The sequence below is a fragment of the Pollicipes pollicipes genome, unplaced genomic scaffold (genome assembly GCF_011947565.3).
Source record: "Pollicipes pollicipes isolate AB1234 unplaced genomic scaffold, Ppol_2.1 Scaffold_3447;HRSCAF=4054_pilon_pilon_pilon, whole genome shotgun sequence".
NCBI classification, from domain to species: domain Eukaryota; kingdom Metazoa; phylum Arthropoda; class Thecostraca; order Pollicipedomorpha; family Pollicipedidae; genus Pollicipes; species Pollicipes pollicipes.
Window position 1 is genome coordinate 22,459,961 of NW_023596297.1, and position 21,042 is coordinate 22,481,002.

The 21,042-nt window shown below is 51.6% G+C and overlaps 1 protein-coding gene across 1 annotated transcript; it reads left to right on the forward strand.

Moving 5' to 3' along the window:
* Positions 1-16,558: 16,558 nt before the first annotated feature.
* Positions 16,559-20,397, forward strand: LOC119092614 (ubiquitin-conjugating enzyme E2 H). Its single transcript, XM_037215575.1, has 5 exons — positions 16,559-16,736; positions 17,302-17,378; positions 17,804-17,971; positions 18,696-18,824; positions 19,123-20,397. The coding sequence occupies exons 1-5, from the start codon at positions 16,684-16,686 to the stop codon at positions 19,257-19,259; spliced, it is 564 nt and encodes a 187-aa protein (XP_037071470.1). The 5' UTR covers positions 16,559-16,683; the 3' UTR covers positions 19,260-20,397.
* Positions 20,398-21,042: the final 645 nt, after the last annotated feature.

Consider the following 21,042-nt stretch of genomic DNA (forward strand, 5'->3'; position numbering starts at 1 on the left):
ACGACGACACATCGCCTGCGAAGTCCTCGCGCCCAGCAGCGTCCGTCGCTCTGCTGCCGCCCGTGTCGCCCTGTGACCGGGACAGCGGCGGCGGGCGAGCGCGGCGCCGCCGCCTGCGTGCTGACCGCACACTCCAGCGCCGGAATGTGACGGCCGTCAGCCGGCACGCGCCCGCCGGCGGCCACCGGGCCGTTCGCTCCGCCCCGATGGCTGGACGGGCGAGATGGGCCGGCCAACAAACGGCCCGCGGCCGCGCTGCCAGCGGCCGCCACGACACGTGTAAAGCAAACAGCGCCTCGGGCGGCGCGCGGTCGCCACCGCCTCGACCATTTGTCACAGCGGCTGCCGGCGCGCCGGCCGCAGCGGCAGCGGCGGCTGCCGCGCGCCGTCCGATCGGCGGCGACCTGCGGCAGATCGGCGCCGCCCGCCTGGACGGGCGCTGTGCAAACAGAGCACCTGCCGCCAGGAAGCCAAACGTCCGTCGACCGGGGGCGCGCCGCCTAATGAGACAGGGGGTTGGCCCGGTGACCGATAGGCCCTGATTACCGGCCAGGCCAAATCATGGGAACGTGACGGCTAGCTGGGACGGGCGGCACCGGTGTCGCCTCAGGACAGGACTGTTACCGGGGCCCGTTCGCGGGAATGGTGCGGCACCAGTGTCGCTTCAGGGCAGGGCTGTAGACGACGCCTGTCCACGGGCAGGATGCGGTGCCAGGGTCGCCTCAGGGCAGGGCTGTAACCGGGGCCTGTCCACGGGCACGTACCAGAGTCGCCTCATGACAGGGCTGTAACCGGAGCCTTACCACGAGCACGGTGCGGCACCAGAGTCGCCTTAGGACAAGGCTGTAACCGGGGCCTGTCCACGGGCACGATACCAGAGTCGCCTCAGAACAGGGCTGTAACCGGGGCCTGTCCACGGGCACGGTACCAGGGTCGCCTCAGGACAGGGCTGTAACCGGAACCTATCGACGGGCTCCGTACGGTACCGAAGTCGCCTCAGAACAGGGCCGTAACCGAGTCCTGTCCACGGGCACGGTGCCAGGGTCGCCTCAGAACAGGGCTGTAACCGAGGCCTGTCCACGGGCACGGTACCACGGTCGCCTCAGGGCAGGGCTGTAACCGGAACCTATCGACGGGCTCCGTACGGTACCGAGGTCGCCTCAGAACAGGGCTGTAGCCGGTACCTGTCCACGGGCACGGTACCGAGGTCGCCTCAGGACAGGGCTGTAGCCGGTACCTGTCCACGGGCACGGTACCGAGGTCGCCTCAGGACAGGGCTGTAGCCGGTACCTGTCCACGGGCACGGTACGCTGTGTGGCTGACAAAACGGGGCATGGCAATGGGGTCAGGATGACGGCTCTGTTTTCCAGAGGGCAACCCGTCATCGGAGTTGGACTGTCATCAGAGTCTGCAGACGGGTCTGGGAGTGACATCATAGTGGGCCAAGGCCCTTGGAGACTTGTTACAGGACGAGTATTGTGGTCAGGTTATTGTGGTCAGGCCTACGCTGTCGTATTCAGTTGGGGTAGCGGCTTTAGCCCCCTTAACTCGGGCTTTAACCCCCTCCCAACGTTAGGAAGAACGTGGGCAAAATCCGAGGATAAAGCTGTTTGTTGGCATATTTTGAGGACTGGTTGGGCCATTTCGCACTGTTAAGCCCCACTCCACAGCTCATTCGCGAAGGTACGCCCCTGATCGTGATGTGCTCTCTGCTGAGCTTCACGAAATATATTCAATCGGTCCACATGCTATTTGACCGACAATATGACTGGTGGCGGCAATCTTATTAATGGTTATTCACTTAGTATGGCTGCTGAGGGTGGCTAACTTAACAGGAGCGTGTCCTTTAGATCATATTTTTCATACAAAACAAAATGCCAGCGGATTGCCTCATCCTCATAAGTCGTAAAGCGACGATCGTTCTCCGTCAAAAAGCTGTTATCAGATTGAACGTCACAAAGATCAAGCGAACATAGCTTTTACGGCTTAGATTAATCACTTCAGGAGTGCAAACAGTTGAATGTGTCTCCTGTCATCTTTGCAGAAAGCGCTGCAAAATGGCACACCTAAGGCCGCAACTTTGAGGCTCTCATTGACCGCAACATTTCAACCAAGGAGGCATTACAGCTAATCGGCTTTGCGTGGTTGGCAAGTGACAGGTGATCGTCAGCGTCACCAGGGTGGAGGGATGCACTGACGAACCCGTCACCAGGGATGGAGGCACTGAGGACGGACCCGTCACCAGGGGGGACAGGTGATCGTCAGCGTCACCAGGGGTGGAGGCACTGAGGACGGACCCGTCATCAAAGGGGACAGGTGATCGTCAGCGTCACCAGGGGTGGATGCACTGAGGACGGACCCGTCACCAGGGGTGGAGGCACTGAGGACGGACCCGTCATCAAGGGGGACAGGTGATCGTCAGCGTCACCAGGGGTGGATGCACTGAGGACGGACCCATCCCAGGGGGGACAGGTGATCGTCAGCGTCACCAGGGGTGACAGGTGATCGTCAGCGTCACCAGGGTGGAGGCAATGAGGACGGACCCATCCCCAGGGGGGACAGGTGATCGTCAGCGTCACCAGGGGTGACAGGTGATCGTCAGCGTCACCAGGGTGGAGGCACTGAGGACGGACCCGTCACCAGGGGGGACAGGTGATCGTCAGCGTCACCAGGGTGGAGGCACTGAGGACGGACCCGTCACCAGGGGTGGTCGCGGGCACTGAGGGCAGATCCGTCACCAGGGGTGAAGGCGAGCACTGACGGACCCGTCAGAGGTGGAGGCAGGTACTGAGGACTGGCCCGTCACCAGGGGCGGAGGTAGGCACTGACGGACCCGTCACCAGGAGTGAGGGCGGGCACTGAGGACGGACCCGACACCCGGGGGGGGGGGGGGGGGGGGGGGGACAGGCACTGAAGACAGATCCGCCAGACGGCCCACGCCCCCACCGGAGCCGGTGCGGGCGAGGCGGCCGCCGTTTGCTGGGCGGCGCACCACTAGGAACGGAGGGCGCCGGTTCATCCATATACACGAGCGTCGCATGCTGGTGCAAGCGGGGTCACACAGACCCGGGCTGCGGTGCCGCCGTAAGGCAGGACACTTCACGGTGCTAAAGCAGAGTGGAGCGCGATGAAGGCGGAGGTGAGCACCAGCACGTGATCATGCCGGTTACCGTCTGCGTCATGCTCTGAGTCCTGGAGAGGCCCGATGTCAGTGAACGAATATTACGACGATGGACGCCAGGCCACAGGTTGACGCCATTCGCCACCGCGCAGCGAGTGGTCGGAAAGTATGTCGAAGGGAAAGCTGCAGGCAAACATCACAGGACAACTTCAGGTCAGACCACTTCTTGCGACCTCTTGAGAATTTGCGTCGCTCTTGTTTGATTTCCTGGCTCCTTCAACAAGGGGGACGACAGGTGCTGTAGCGCACCCATGTCTTTCAAACCTTTTACAACCCCTGTTCATGTAAGAATTCGCGTCAGCTCATTCTGGTTTGTTTTGAACATTCACATCTGTGTTTGAGGCTGTTGATTTTGGCACGCTACCTCAAAGAACGCAGCCAATTGACCCGTCGTTCTAGGAGATGGGGTGGCGTAAGACGACTGGCTCTTGCGTAATAACTATTGGATATCTTATGGTGCACATTTTGCTCTGATCTGACACTTTTGTTGCACCATTCAACTGCCCCATCACCGCAGGAAAATAGTTCAGAATATTTCTTCCGTCCTTCGACCAAGGCAATGCTGCTGGCTATGCTTAAAATGACTAACTTTGCCAAAAAACTTCATGTGTTTTTGCCTCTGGATACAAGCCAACAAATCTGGCTATACCCGCGTTTTTCGTAACGCTTTTTGTAAAGCTGGCGGTGATGCGGCGAATAATGCGAGACAAACCGCCGTTACGGTGCGGACCATCCCGTTAGCATAATAAGGGCACCTTGAGATCCGACGCGTGCTGAGCACTGGGCCTGTGTTAAGGCCAAAACGATGTCAAATCATTGGACCATGGAGGGAATTCCTGGAGACAGAATAGTCCCATATGGACCGGCAGGAAAAATCACGGCTTTCCAGTCATCCAAATCAATAGTTTTGGTACGCGAACCCAATCTCTCTATGTCCGTTGATGGCGTCTTCAGATAGGAAGGCAGCTGCTTGCGCATCCAGTGAGCAGTTGTGGAACCTCTTCAGTGGCTTGGAGAGTTCTGCTGTTTCAGTTCCGCTTCCAGAATGATTCAAAATGCTCGCCTACGGCCATTACACCGTCGCATTACCCCGAATCGGACCAGGGGATTGGGGTGGGGGTGGGGTGGGGGGCGGGGGTCATGGCAGCCGGACTCCCCAGATTTAAATCGATATCGCTCTACTGGGCTGCCTCGTTAGCCAGACGGCTTTGCACCTGCCGACCAAATTTGTTACTGACGCGTGGCACTGTGGGGGCTCGGTGGAATACACATACCCTCATTGCCATAGATCCGCTGCTGGTAAAAAGGTATGGCGCTTTCCGTAGTCACGCCAGGCCTCATTTGTATAAGCAGTTTTGTCATTGGTGGAGCTTTGCAGCTCCTGGACACCCCTCCCCCTGCATTGCTCACTTTCGTTAGCCTTCCATGCGGGATCCAGGCCGCCAAGTGTCGCTAGCATGCATAGCATGATAGATAGTGAAAACGCCATAGACCTGGGGGAAATCAGGCATATGCCCCGTCCCCCACTAAGCTCTAAGACACACCCCAGCACATATGTATCTAGTGATTGAAGGCGATAACATCGCAGTTACAACACAGGTGATATGGGACTTGGCAATTACCCCAATACAAATTAGTCATAGGGCCATGGCTGATGACAGTGCGTGTACATAAAGAAAGTCAACATACTTCTGATCTATTACCACAGAACCATGTTCCAGCTATGGGCACTATCCTGAGGAAGTCCTAGAATTTACTTTCTCAGCGCAATTTTACCAGGCTATTTAACGGTTTTGAGCAGTGCTTTCTCATTCAATTATTTTGTTCAATAGCCCAAAAATTGCAAACGCATGACGAGTCACACACCTGTTGTACTGGAAACCATCCCCCAGTCCCACCGTTTTGGCGCTACTGCACTGATCCCCCCCCCCCCCCGCCCCCTGTTGGGCGAGCTTCCGCTGTCGGCGGTGTGCGTACCCTGCGCCGGGGGCCGCGTGAGGGTGGCTGACTGCAGTGGCGTAGCCAGGAGTTCGCCCAAGAGAGGGCCAAAGCAGGTCATAGGGGATCTTTCTAGCCAAGGGTCCCTCCCCGTCGCTTAGGGCCAATTTTTTAGTATCGAGGAAGATCTTGGGCGTGCTATGTTATTTCAATATCTCGTGATCCTTTTATGTTTTAGAAGTCCCACGGGGGTCTAAACTATCCAAAATATTGGAACCTTCGGCCTCAATTCCTCTGGGCCCCGCCACGTCCAGGTACTTCAAAACCCACGCCGCTGGTGGACTGTAGGTGATCTGCGCCGGTGCACGGGGCCCGCGCTAGGGCGGTGAGATATGGCCAGAGGGAGCCCGTGTGAGGACGATCGGCTCAGGGCCAGACGGGGCCCGCGTGAGGACAATCGGCTGCGGCCAGACGGGGCCCGCGTACGGGCGGTCGGCTGCGGCCAGTCTGCGCAGCCGCGGTGAGGGGCGCCGGCTGCGGTGGACAATCAGCGCTCGTTCCGCCTGTCAGCGGAGGCCATATTTCGCGGCTGTAATTGGGCGGCCGCTTACCTGGCGGCGGGAAGCGGCCCGCTGGCGGCGGGAAGCGGCCCGCTGGCGGTCCGCAGACGAGGCCGGGACCGCGACCAGCCCGGACTAGGTGACGGACAGCTCGGATCGGGAGCAACTCGGAACTAAACACGAGCTTGACAGCCGCCGTGACAAGGACAAACGACTTGACAGAACACATGGCAGAAGAATCAGAGTCAACGCGGGTTCATGGGCACCAGACCATCGTAATGAGGATGGTATCGGAGGGGACCGCGTGGTAGACGGCTGACCAGTTAGCAAGAGACAAACGACAGACAGCCGACGGAACTGGCAGATCGTGAGCGTCTGATCGACTGCGATGAGGCTGGACCACGTCACGAGGGTGAACCACGTGACGAGGGTGGATCACGTGACGGACCGCTGGTCAAACTGATCTCACACAGAACTGTGATAATGTGTGGTCACGGAGGGCGGCGGGTATTTCGAGCAAGCCGATTGAAATATGAACGCACTAACAGCCCCACTAACAGTTTTAGTGGGGCTGTCCGTGCACGTTTGGGGATCCAGTGAGATACCAGCCATTCATCTTGAATCCATTCACCCTGACAACCCTGTTTATTATTTTTTGGTTTTACTTCTCTTGAACTAAAGCCAGTGCAACCCATGTAAAACAACTATCTATCGCAGCAGTTCATAACAACTTTGGGAAAGGCCTCGAACCACGGGAAAAAACATTGAAACCTTTGGCTACTTTGGAAGACCTGTGGTGGAAATTACCCCCCCCCCCCCCCCCCTGTTTAAGATTGATATGTCCACCACGACAAAATGTTTGACGGAAGCGTCTTAAGTAGGCATCTGAGTTGCCTAAAAGCATAAACCGGACGATGCATTATGACAATTAAGTATAAGACGTTACGAACTGTGCTTATGTTCGTATTATGCCGGGTATTATGGCTTTGGTATTATGCCTTCGGTATGCCGGGGCATCTCACTGAATTTTGGAACGTTATAGATATGCATGAGCATCACTCGCGTTTGCCGTTGATATTTTGAGCCATCCATTAACGAAACAAACATGTTGGATTGCGAGCCCCCAAGACGCAGAACTGTTAAGCATTCGTGGTGTTTACTTCAGTAATGTACAACCTAAGCAAAATTCAAAGTCTCTCAAGGCGTGCTTGATATCCCTAATGTTAATATTTTAAGCATTCGGGACGCCGAGCAACATCTCCAAAAAATGAATTTTTGAATTGGGTGCCAGTTATATTGACTATCCATACGTTATTGTACAGTGGGCTTTCCTTCAACCTTCTTCTTCTTTAGAGCGCGATAACCAAATTTTCAAATATTCTGCCTGTCTTGAGACATCCGCCTCTCGTCGGCCATTTTCAGTCAGGCAACACAAAGTAAGTCCAGTTGAGCTAGAAATCACGAGGCTGAGATTGCCACCTACGTAAAAATGCAAGCGGAAGTGAAATATGTACAGGCAAGCTCTCGTCTTTCCGGCATTTTTCATCATTTCACACCTTACAATGCGATCAGTTCTGTCGCTCACGCACCCAGAAATGTTGAGATCCCAACAGCAGATCCCAGTTGAGATCCCAGCACCCAGCCTTTTCATTACACCGGCCGTCAGGTCGTAATCAAAATCCCAGCACCCAGCAAGTTTTTTGCGCCGGCCGCCTAGCTGCTACGACTGTTAAACAGTCACAATGTAACATCCTCACAATGTAACAGCCGACCTGATCCACGGTAATGTCTTGGTGTGGCAGTGGTACGCTCAAATGCAAACTGCAGTATACCATGTCAAATAAGTCTTAAGTCAATGCTCTGCGACCTCCATGACACGAGACAAGTCTTCTATAAGAGCAGTACGCCCGGAGGCCCCGTGCGACATCGCCGAAACCAGCTGCGCCACGGCGTTTCCCAGGCCTGCCTGGCGTGGCAGACCGCACACAAAGAGTCACCCCCGGCGCGGCCGTCCGGCCGACGATGAATGGGGCGCCAGGCGCGCCGCCGGCGCCGGCCGCCGCCATGTTGTGTCGAGCGCGACGATGAGATCCAGGCCGGTCGGTCGCGTGCCGGACGCGGGCCACCGGCGAGGCGGTGGTCGGGGGAGGGGAGCCGTCGCGTGCCGGCCCGCCGCCGGCCCGCTGTCAGCACGCCATCGGCGAGGGCGGGCCCGCCTGAAGGATGGTCCGCCGTCCCCACCGCACTGAGCGCACCTCGTCCGGCCGCCGACCGGAGCTACGGCTTCAGTTACGGATCACTGTCTCCGGCGGGGGGAGGGGGGGGGGGGGGGAGCGGCGGCAGTGGCTCAGAGGCCAACCTTGCCGGAGTTCAGAACTCTGAACACGACTTCTGGCTGGGCTGCGACCGTCAAAACATAAGGCCCAAAATAAGCAAAATTGCACTGGCGTCATGCCACTCACACCACCCCGCAGCCACAGGCGCCTGACGCTTATAACCTCACACCCAGAGGCGTCTGACACTTATAACCCCGTACCCGCAGGCGCCCGACACATCTGTCCTCCGCCTCAAAGTGAAACCCTGCAAATGAGATGACATTTGTCCTATCACGGTACATTAATGTGCATGTGTGCGACACTTTCAAATGGTTTGCGTCATGTGAATTACAGCCTGTAATCAACACCTGTATCCGGTTGGTACTGAGTCCCAAATCGCACTTGGCACGGTATTTGGTACTATCAGAACAATGGCTTGTGGTTTGAGTTGGGATTGCGTACGATTAGACAGCGTGAAAATGAGCAGCATGTTATTTTCTCGGGTCAATTCCTAGTCGTAATTTTGCTTGCTGAAATGTCCAACGTGAGCGTTGTCTCAACTTTCCACAAAGCCGAGTTGCTATGTGGGCTCTTCTGAATTCGAAATGTGGGCCAGCGATCTCACATAGGTCGCCCCATCTTTCACTTAAACCTCAATGACCTCCCCAATGCATTCACACTACATTAACTGAATGCACTCGACGTCCATCTGATCAGTGGGGTCCGAACCACATTCAGTTTTAAACCATCTGGCACTGACTGACCGAAGTCTTTGGTTGTTGGTGCAAATGACCATCTGGTCTAAGTTATATTGTCACAGGAGTAGCAGACTAACCACCACCAAAGAAGCATACAAATGAATGAAAAATCAATCAGTAATATTCACAATGATCCGACAGTTGAATGCGTCCTCAAAGTTAATCATTCCTCTCGATCGATGTGGTGGGTGGCAACTTTGGGTCACTCAGCTGACGCACAGTAGCGCCCTCTATTTTCCAGTGCACTTCCGGCTGCATACGGGCGGCGTTACTCTGTAGCCTTGCGGACAGTTATCTTCGGGTGAGCACGACAGGCACTTTTTTGCAAATTGTTGAAAGCTAGCGATCGGTGGAAATTGTGTGTTTAAGGCCTCACGGCATATAGGTCTGGCTGTGTAACTAGACCAATCTGAATGTTATACCGAGTGGTGGGAATGCACGTGTCCTGCGTACGCGACAAAATAGTTGGCATCTGATAGCCAAGGATTTAGGGGTGGTACAAGCTTTCTGCAAATACTGGAGCGCCGCCCCTCCGATCCACTCACCCACCCACCTGAAACAGGTTGGGACCCGATCGCTTTAGGAGCTCGTTTTTTGCCCGTGGCCTCTATGACCTGCGGCCGGTAATAGCGGCTGCGCTAAGGTCAGTCGATGCCGGAGGGCAGGGCGGACCGTGCTAGGCACCGTCGCACGTTTGACTTTTGCCACCAAATTTTCGTTGACCTGGAATTTCACGATCAAATAGCAGGGGTAGGGCTCACACAACAAGCGCCACTTCGTGTGAGGGGTGATCCCAGGAATCCATCCATTCAAAAGGCTCCATTTTTTTAATCGTCCCGCGGTACATGTTTCATCAGCTGTGCATGTGACATATGGTATCAGTGATGCAATTGCACAGACATCGATGTCATGGACTGATCTACTATCAACGATTAACTGACATGACTGCTAAATACAAATTTAAATTTACAGCACCTATGTAGATTTCAATTCTTACCTAAGCTGCCTACCTGAGAAACCGAAATAGCAGTAAATGTAGAGCGGACGCTGGCTAGTTAAAAACGTTTGTGATGTCGCGATAACGAAGGATTACAGAATAGCAGAGACGAACGAATTTTGTTTCCATGTCGTAACGGGCTCAACCTCCTTGCGATAAAACCTGCAAAAACAAACTACATGAGAGCAGCTTCCCGGCCATGTGGTACAACATATCCCAAGGTGGGGCAGGCCGTATTACTTTCAGAGAGCTAATCAAAAGGGCAATTATAGATAAACGGAGGCGTGCTCTACAGACTTTACCACTACATATGTACCATAAGCTTACATAAAAGGTTGTCGGCAAGTGTAACATCTTGGTCCTTTATTCAGTGATTATGATATAAGGGAGCTCGTAATTCGAACTGATACAGCCCTCCCCACTCTCCCCTTAGACGTTGCACCTTTTTCCTCGGATCATTTTTATAGAAACAATATTCAACCTAGTTCCACAACCATCAGTGCATTAACTTTCCGCAAAAAATGGCTCAGTTAAGTCCTACACAAGGCGCATTTAGGCTACCCATTTCCGTCTTTGAAACTTGGGATGCAGATATTGTTCCGTCACTTGCTTGTTGGACTTGGTTCTCCCTTGCTTGCTACCGACTCCTGCCTATTCAATATCCCATGTGATAAAAGGTTAGAACGCAGCACAGAATTTGCCTCTTTTATATTTGTCTACCTAATAATTTTCATGCGTCTCTATTAGCTTTATTTGCTGTTAAGATATCTAAATGGGGAAGCCTGTCGCGGATGCGGAATGCAAATATCTATGCCTCATACAACATATTTTGGTAATCAACTGAGCGACTTGGCACAGTATTTGTAATACATAATTGTGACGCACTGGTTTTGTAAGCCGATGCCACGTGAACAGCCAGATACGACATGATATAACCTTGTTCTCGAATGACCTGTGCAAATGTCAGTGGAATTGACGTCGTTCATGCTGTCCCCAGTTCAAACCTTCAGAAGTAATAGACATGCTGACACGAGCGCACAGTGTTAAGAGTGCGCACACTGTTGGGAGTGAATCGGTGCATGCACTGTTAAGAAGAAATCGGTGATGAATCCGTGCGCGTACTTTTACGAATGAGTCGATGCACACACGGTTAAGAATGAATCGGTGCACACGCTGCATAGATTGATTCCCACACTAGAATAGATCGATGCCTACACTATTAACACTTGCCCGGGTTGTCGGTTGAATACCCTTCGCTCGGGAGTCAATTTAACCCCCCGGAGATCTCAGCAACTAAGAGAGCTAGAAACGCCAAATTTACAAGGTGTATTGGCCTGCATGATAACTCACTTGTGTCAGATGTTGGGTTTGTAGATCATGATCTTCGGGTAAAATGAGGTCAAATAAGGTCGAACTCAAGATTGGTGTCAAAAGTGCCCCAGAACCCGGATACCTGTGGTGAACAAAAACTCACTGCTGCTCATTTAAGGTTAGCGACCTTGTTTGACTTTCCGCAGGGCATGGTAGCCAAACTCGTGCAGGACTGACCTGAGTTTTGTGTTTGAATAAGCGTCAGAGATTACGCTAGGCAACATGCCCCTAACAACAAAATGCTCACCTAGGTCATTTTAGGTCAGCGGCCTGTCCCGATCTTTAAGGAGTCCATGGAAGATATAAAATGCGGTTCCTATTATCAATAAATTCCAAATGAGCATCAGAAACTACCCCATGCAGCAAGCTCTACAGTGTAAAAAAATGGTTTTGAACTTGGCCTTACCTTTATATCTGAACCCACGTCAATGGATTTTGGTCATTCAATTGTTGTGTTGCCTTAGAAAGTACCTCGGGGATGCATGGCTTTGTCTAACACTGCCATGTTCCATCAGATTGAACGAATCCCTAGACACTGGCTTAGCTGAATCGATGGCCTGATTATGACCTACCGTAGGTCAGCGACCTTACAAGGTACATCTAAATTTGGGATACCACATGATCCACTATCCAGTCGTCTGCAGTTGTGCAAAATTTGGCGCGGCGTAGCCGCACTGTTCGGAAACCATTCCGGAAAAAACCTGGGGGGGGGGCAATTTGGCCCCCCCCCCCACACCCGAGCGCTTGTTAAACTGGACCAAATCGGGCTGTGCAAACTACGTAGGCGTGCTGCATAGTTGTCTAAGACGCATTACCACCTAAAATATAGTCGTGTATTAATAGTTTGGAATAGACACCAAAAATTAACGCCTTTTCGCCATAATCCACGCCGACGATGACACCATTTGAGGCGCGGTTTGGGGCTCGTTTGATAGCCTTGGATTTGGTGAGCTCATGACGGCATACATTTCAGCAATTCTCGTGAACTTTAAACGCAATGCACCACTGTTTAGCTACTAGTGAAGGTTGGATGCTCTGACACACTATATAAGCTTGCAACATCCATCTTTTTAGTGCGGCATTCAAAAGATGGTAGACTCAACTCGCCTAGGCCCTTGTCTAACCTTGGCCTAACCTTTATATCTGACCCTAGATCAATGGAATTAGTTCATTTAACTGTTGTGTTTCCCAACAAGCTATCTTATGGGTGTATAGCTTGGTCTAACACTCGGGTGTATCAGATTGAACGATTCCTTGGGAATTGTCTTTACTTAATCCATGGACGGACTGACCTGCCGTAGTTCAGCAACCTTAAGCGATACATCTAAATTTTCAAACCGCGCGATCCGCTATTCAATTGTCCACAGCTATGCAAAATCCAGCGCGTCTACCCCGCGATGTTCGGGTACCATTCTGGAAAACCTTCAGGCGGGGGTCAAATTAACCTGCCAATTGAGCGAGTGTTTTTATGCACTGGTGTGCGCACTGTTCAGAACAAATCGGTGCAAACACTGTTAAGAATGAACGGGTTCACACACTGTTAATAATGAAACAGCGCACAAGCCATTAAGAATGCATCGCAGAACGTCAATGACAACATTTCTGCCTCGCACACTAGCACGGCCAATATGTATTCCAGTTTACTCACTTGGAACGAAATGCAGCTTGCCGGGTCATGTGAAAAAGGATTGTGAACTTCGCTGTCAAAACTGCATCGTGATTCGCATCACAATTCGTGGGATGCCTCCTAAAGACAATTGGAGAGATTGCACCAACCCTATCGCTCTGCGTTCCTTGTCTCCCCTCCCCCAACACAAGCAGCACCGGTCAGGGTCAATGCCTTTGACCAGACTGGTTGGTAGACACAGTGCTGATAGCTGATAAATAATGGGCTATGCAAGTCACAAGGGAAGCGTATGGTCATTTACATAGACACGCCACTACGTTTGAAATGGTGCATTCTCTTAGACAAATGATTCCTGATATAGAGATATTAACCTGATACCCAATAACTTATTGCCTGGTAACTTGATCGGGAGAGACACTATTATTCGCATACAATTAACCCGCTAACGACAATCATAACTACATCAGACATCCTGGTTCCAGACAAAAGTGATCAGGGGGAGGGGGAGCGAGCAGTAGCAGCGGCGAAACAACTGGTGGCAGCACGAGCGCTGAAGTTCTCATGTCAGAAGTTGTATCACATAGAACTACTGTCGCGTGGAAGTTTGGGTGATGAAAGTTCTGACACGATTCAATATGGTGCATAATACAACTAAGATAGGTTCTTTGACCGAGCACGATGTCGCGGAGCCAGCTGACAGTACTGCCACAATGCTTCCAATCACACAAAGTCTCATACTCTATGCACGACTTTAAGTAGTTTTAACCCTTTGTATCTACCATCGCAGAGGTGTAGTGATTGCTCGGCGCACAGCTCTTGCTTCGGGCCCTTATCCAGGTGACACCAAATGGCCTTTATCGTGCAGTAGGTCTCTACGACGCGGCCAGGTTGTAACCAGTCTGACATTATGAAGCGAATAGGCGAATGGTTCTCACTGACGAGTCGTCCACGAGCTGGGTCACCACGAGAGTCGTACTGGGACGTGAGCCTGCCCCCATGCCAGCGCCGCACGTTGCGCCGACCGAAGCTGAATTCGAGAACGATCACGAAGATGTTTGCACTGCAATGTATTTGCTTTTTGCGAGCATTTCGTGCCTTGCTTTCAATAGGCCCATACAACGTCAATGTCTGGAAACGGCCACTTCGAATATATGGCTTGGAGCCTGCAAGTAGCCATTACTGCAATACTAGTAACTGGGACGGTTGCATTTGCCTTTGCATGACTCCTTTACGTTAGGTGGACAGCATTACGGCAAAGTATGAGCTTCATATGAAATTTTGCGGCCGATGGTTATATATATATATATATATATATATATATATATATATATATATATATATATATATATGTCAAAATAGGTCAGGTCAATATGTCAAAGTTATGTTTTGGGGTATTTTTATAGCGTTGTTTTGCTAGTAAAGAACAAGCCCGGATGAAGTTAAAAAGAATTACAACATGTGACATACATCACTACGCGCAATTATGCGCTCGCCAATGGCGTACAACACCAACGAATTAGGATGGCGTAATAGCGCATTTATGTCTTATTGCAAGTACGTACATGTTTCAAACACACAGTTTTAACAGGCTCATCCTCACCATTTTTCATTATTGCTCAAATATTCCTTTGTATGTTATTTGTCATGCGGAAACCCATATTTCTGTGTGCAGCCCTAGAAGAAGAAGCGTGCCACATATGCACACGCATGGAGCATGTTCATTTTCCCGAATCACAGTGGATACTGTCATTTTGAGTTCATTATTTCGGAGAACATATGAGACAACATTAACTGAAGTTAGCTGCTTAATGCCATTCAATCCATTTCATTTTAAGCGCAACACTTAATTCCAAAGTTATTTACGGCTAGCCGGGTGGTAGATGGGATCAGCTGATGGCTGATGACGCCTAGTTTTTGCTTTGACTGTTATGATGGTGTACAAAATATCCTAACATTCCAAATGCGTTCAGAACGTGATGCGCGAGTATAACAAGTGTCACAAATTCAATAAACAACGGAAATGACATACGACGTCAGGGGCGCGTAAAATTATATTCGGTAACAGCGCGTAATGATTCATAAACGCGTATTTAACTGCTGCTCTAAGGCTGAGGCGCCAAGAGAAATCGGCATCGTGTGGATCTCGGACTTGTGTTCATGAAATATTCTGGCCAGGCCCTTACACACGAGGAGGCGACATGTCCTGGAGCTCGCAAGCACATATGGGACTTCAAGCAACAGAGTGAGATCCGAGGTGCCTAGAGCAGACGAGGAAAACCCAAAACCAATGTGGTGGGCCCCTGAACGATCGGGAGTGCCCCGGCAGTTAACAAATAGGGCCTCGGTCAGAGCGCAGGACCCTCTGAGCAAACAGAAATAACCAATACCAGGCCACATGAATTAATGTCCTTGAGCGATCAAGAGTGTCTTGGCGGATGAACGTATAGCGCTCCGGACAACAGCGTGGGGTCCTGCGAGCAATATACAGAGCCTGTGACCATTGTAGCGGGCCTCTGTACGATCAAGAGTGCCCGGGCAGGCGAAAGGGAGTGTTTCACATTTGTATGGGGTTTTGGAGTGATGTAAGCATCTTGAAGACCACTCCGCACTGTTCGCAGCTCTGTCCTTCTCAAGGCCTGAAATCCGCTAATTTCTGAGCTACACGCCCGCGAAGATGCACAAACTTTTCCTGCAGACTGCTTCAAGGGCATTCAGGCATGCACAACGCCATAGCAACGCCATCCAGATCCTGCCACGCCACTGGCCACGCGGCGTTGGAAGCCAGGAGGAATATTGTCGTCGAGCCTTTCAGATCTGGCGTCCGTGAACACGATTCCCGAGTACAGCGGGAGTCAATTGGCTCTGCCAGTGCTGAGCGGGCTGTGCAAGCTTCAATCACCAATAATGTTTTGTGCTTTACCACAAAATAAGCTGCACGAATTTCTAACTATTACGGAAATAGGATTTCTTATCGAATAATTTACGAAAAGCGCCATAACCAAACATGTGAACGCAAGTCGACTGCTTAAAATGACGGACAAATAGACAAGAACACCACGACAAAGGGCCAAAACACAAGCAAATAACGATATTTGGCTGGGAGAAACTATTGAGGAAGGCTCCTAAGTGAGGCAGTGGAACACAGTGGACGGCTCCTTAGCACTCGGGTTGATTCGACAAGTGGACATTTATGCTCCAGGCAACAGCGTAGGACCTCTGGACAGCGTAATGAGCCTTAAACCATCTCAGTTATTACCCTTTCAATCAACTTTTTGTCTGCTCGTGGGATGTCACTTTCTCTTGCGACTGTTGGCAAACTGAAGGCCAAAAGACACTCAGTTTGGATAAGTTTTGTGTCGAACATACTGCACCTGTGCGGCCGGCTATGAGCCCCTTCAGGGCCCAAGGGGCTAAGGCCCTGTGACTTCCCTCTGCATCCACCACTGGTTGGTGACACCATGCATACTTCATTGCGCCTGTGGTCTACAGCAACCGTGTCGTAACCTCGTATTTCCCACGTTAATTACCTGCTTCAGCTGGCTGGTCATTGTTTACTTCTGCCAGCTGGTTGGTCACGTGACATTAAAGGTCCGGTGCACATCACCAATAACGACCACGCTCTTCGGATAAGGCACTGGTGTCTGAATACATTAAGCACTTCTAATGCAAAAACTAAAGAAGTAAGTACAAAACATAATTAAGAGATGAATATTCTAACGATATTCAAGAAAAAAACAAGACCTAATATGGTCTTGTATCTTGCTGACTTCGTGATTGAGCAGGTAGCCTTCATTGCCCTTCAGTACGCATCGCACCCTGGAATCGTCTCTCCATTGTGTTTGGGACTTTCCGTTTGGGTGCTGCTAGTGTCGCGCTGCCTAAAAGAAACCCCAGAAAGAGTGGTTGGCGTTTGACCGCTGGAGGGACTCTGTCAAGATGTCTTCTCCCAGCGCAGGAAAAAAGCGAATGGACACGGACGTCATCAAACTGTATCCTCTGAAGCATGCATAACATGCGACCAGCAAAAACAATTAGCTGGTGTGGCCTATGTAGGAGAGCTTTAGGCCGAGTATGCATGTTATACGAAGTTTCAGTTTGTCTTATTTACTTCACATCTGTTGCAGTATCAGCGGATGGGGTAGGCAGAAATGTGGTTGAACTGTGCAGTGCGCAAGGTTTAAGCATTAACTGAAATGTCTTGATGTTTTGGCTGCAAGAGATTTCAGTCTGTGGGACTGAAGTATGCGGCAACAGGAACTTAAGTACATTTCATGTCTATATCTATCAAGGTTTTAAACACTGCTTTGGTAGTTAAATTACATGGATTTAAGGACAATGCTTTGGAATGTACATTGCTCTCTTGCATGATGCTATAGCTGCATTATTTTTGTGCTGGTAAACATACATGCTTTGTTAGTAAGTTTGTCCCAAAGTTGCAGGTGGTATCATGTGGTATGATTATTTTTTATTTGCATTATGTGTGATATGAATGGTGCTAGGTATTTTGACAATGACAAGCCAGCATGAGAAGTCCTTCCTTGACTTCTAGCTCAGGATTGAGAGCAAGCATGAAGTGACAATAATGGGAGGTCTCAATGAGTTTTCAGTCAAGTTTTATGGACCAAAAGGCAGTAAGTGGACTGACTTATCTATGTTTGTTCTTATTCTGTCAGCTCATGAACATTTGAAGGTTTTGGTTGCCATCTTTTAAGCAGAGCATGACTGATGATGAACCCCACGTTAGTACAAGTATAGTAGAAGGGTGTTGTGGATCTTCGTGAACTTGTTCCTTTTTGGTAAAATATGTTCTTCAGGAGTGGCCCAACATATTTAGCTTTTGATACAACCCCACATTGTGAATGTACTTTATCTCATATGCAGCATGAGTTAAGCCTCCCACTAGCCTGCTGCTGGAGTTGATCCTGCTCAGCCTTTGGCTGTCTAAGTTGTGCCAGTCTGACAAGTTCTTATGTCCTGCAGTGGTGCAGTCTGATCACCTGTGCATGTGCCATACCCCACTGGCGCAGATGGACCAACTGGTGTCTCTCTTCCACAGCACCATATGAGGGTGGGGTGTGGAAGGTGCGAGTGCACCTGCCCGAGCACTACCCGTTCAGATCCCCCAGCATTGGCTTTATGAACAAGGTGTACCACCCAAACATCGACGAGGTGTCTGGCACTGTTTGCCTGGATGTCATCAACCAGGCCTGGACAGCCCTGTATGGTATGTCAGTTGGACTAGTTCTGATTTTGAGGTTATTTGTGATGCTATGTTCTGTAGTATCAGTGCCTTATTGTACAGTACTTTGTCTTTTTTCTATTTTCTTAGCATCTGCAGTGTTGGTGAAGCCTTCTTATTTACAGTTATCTGCCACATCTCTGAAATGCATGTGAACAACTTTTCACATGTAATATTGGAAATAAGCATGCATCCTTTGATGCTAGTGCATTCCCAACCGTCATGTTCATCTAGCGTGTCAACATTACTGAGCTCTTTATTACCAGCGCCTGCTCTCAATCACGAGGACACCATTCCTGATGCTCCTGTGATGACCAAAGATCATCATTCGCCACAGCAACCCTGCAGCACCTTCACTCACAACCATACCTGATCCCTTCAGAAATGGAGCCACGTCTCAATTATTCCATCACGTTGTCAATCATAGCTGGGTCGCCCTACCACAGAATTGCTACTTCTCACACAGCCCGGCATGACAACCGGATGGACCGAATGCCCATCCTGCCAACCTGATGGCGCCGCCCCTGGGTTAAAGGCGTCGATGGACTTTCGGACAGCCGGTCGCATCAAGTCCGGGCCTGGTGATTGTGACGCTGGCGTTCAGTGCCTTTGATACAGCCACTTAAAGCGATTAGTTATTTGCAGCAAGCATGTCTGCGACTGGCTGCCAAAAAATGCGGAGTACGGCATGTATTGTTTTCCGTTCCAGATCTCTCGAACATCTTCGAATCATTTCTGCCTCAGCTGCTTACCTACCCAAACCCGATAGATCCGTTAAACGGGGACGCGGCAGCGTTGTACATGCACAAGCCTGAAGAGTACAAGAAAAAGGTCATCGGTGAGTATATGCGTTGTCAATGTGGCCAGCGTTAAAGAGAATAGAAGAAATGAATGCATGTAATCTGGTGCAGCCTGTTAAACCCGTTCAGACTCTTTAAATGTGCTAACTCTTTTCCCATCGTGACAGAAATGCTAAGCATCAGTGCCTTTGAGCCGAATCCGAATCACAACATGTTGTCGATAGTTATCTCAGCTGGCTTGGTGCACCGCCTCTCCAGTGCCGCAACTCGGCAGCGGATCTCCCGCCGACCGTGCGCGGCCGAGCCGCCGACCCATCAGCACCACCCTGCTGGCAGAGTACGTGCGTCGCTACGCCACGGAGGAGGCGCTGGCGCCGGCCGAGCCCGCCGACGCCGACGCGTCCTCGGTCAGCGGCAGCGAGTCGTCCATGTCCGACTTCTCGGAGGACGAGGCGCGCGACATGGAGCTATAACGGGCGGCTCCGGGCGGCCGCGCAGCTGGGACGGCAGGCGTGCTAAGTGGCGTCCGCCGCCGGCTGGGCCCGACCACGCAGCCCACCTACACTGCAGGACCGGCGAGGCGTCGGCGGTCGGACACCAGCGCACGGCGCGGCGCGCTCTTCACGGCACCGACTCCGTGCCACACGAGAGCGGCTGAGAACACTGCTCCTCCGTAGCGCGGAGCACCGCCCTGGACGAAGTCCTCTGAGGAGGGCTGGGGTCAGGTCAGCCGCCCGGTCCCAGTGCGCCGGGTGTGCCGCCCGCGGCTGCGTCTTAAGCGCTGGACCTCCGCCGGGCCGGGCGCGGCAGAGGCCGTCGGTCGGTAGATAAGCTTGTTGGGGGTTGGGCGCGGGTATACGGCCGTACCGCGCCAGGTGTCCTGTCTCGGTCAGCGGCGTGACCGAGGGTCACCGGCCCCGAGTGTGCTCCGCTCACCCCCGTGTTACGCTTCACCGTCCCACCGCGACTTGGGAGAGCAGCAGGACGCGCTGCTCTCTGGACGGCCTTTCCTTAGTCGCTGATCTCGTATCCCGATCCTGCGGGCCTTGTCCTGGTAAGACGTTTTACCTTGTTTTACAGCCTGGCAGCGTGCGACGGCGTGTGGCGCGAAAAAAAAATTGGTTCGTTTCGACCAAGCCTTTGTTGCCGATTGGTAGTTCGCTGCCATTCGATTAAAATTAAGCAGTGGACATCTCGGATGGATAAAGTTATCAAACTTATTGATAATCATTCGGTACATGCACAATGGCTCAGCATGACATGTGCTGCCCCAAATGTCAGTCTGGTCTTCCGTCAACCGTCAAACGTTCAAGTGCCGTCAAGCTTTAATACCAATGAAGCCACACCAGGGGCGCAGGCAAGGAGGAGGCAGGCCCCCGGCGCCCTCAGGCTTGCTTTTTTGACCATAGATGGTTTCCGAAAGGAAAAAATAGCGTGGTGCGCACTAACTCAGCTCCCTTTTCATCCCCACCCCCCAAGGAAATCATGGCTGCACTCCTGAACCGCATCCTTTCCTTTTCGGTCGTGCTTGGGCTGCAATAATGCCATGTTTACCAATAAAACAGTGTGATAACACATCACTTACATGAGAGAAAGTATTGCATAAACCGCAAGGAAATGTCATGTAATTGTGATCATTGCATTTTCCTGCTTAGAGCGATTGTTTGGCGAAATTGTAGTACTATTTTTGCCACCAGATGGTGGAAATATTTCAGCGAAATCGGCAAGTAGCGTGTCTTATAATCATCAGCGTACGTGTTCTCACTTTTCATCGTAGGCTAAGTGATGTATGCCTATGCGGCAGTTTTCGAACTCTGTGTGTCGCTTTCGCGTCGTGATTGCAAGAAGGTGTAGAAGCACCCGGGCAATCGCACGAGACCGCGCCGGTGTCCCAGACACTCCTTCCGGACGCGGCAGCCCGCAGGCATGCTGCGGCTGCCGTGACCTGGTGAAGGTGTCTCCCGCCGAGGCGAAATGACATTGGTGGCATAACCGGAGTCGGTGGGATGTGCTGCCGACCCAGGTCAGCCGTCGCAGCGCCGCCGCTTGTTCGACTCACCCTGGACAGTTGCTGTTTGACATCGGACGGCGTCTGGGTGTTAACAATAAACCATTGTCAACCAATTTGTGTGGCCTCCTACGAGTACTGCTTGAGAGGATGGATCATATTGATTCTGCATCAAGCGTAGATCTTACCTCTGAAAGTCTTCGTCAATGAAATGGTGACTGCATGGCCCTGTAGGCAGTGGTCAAACA

What these genes read in the sequence shown, in the direction of transcription:
- LOC119092614 (XM_037215575.1), top strand. Translation starts at nt 16,684, where the DNA reads ATGTCTTCTCCCAGCGCAGGAAAAAAGCGAATGGACACGGACGTCATC. An exon ending in GTTTTATGGACCAAAAGGCA is followed by an intron (nt 17,379 to 17,803) that starts GTAAGTGGACTG and finishes TCTCTTCCACAG; the next exon opens with CACCATATGAGGGTGGGGTG. An exon ending in GGCCTGGACAGCCCTGTATG is followed by an intron (nt 17,972 to 18,695) that starts GTATGTCAGTTG and finishes TTTCCGTTCCAG; the next exon opens with ATCTCTCGAACATCTTCGAA.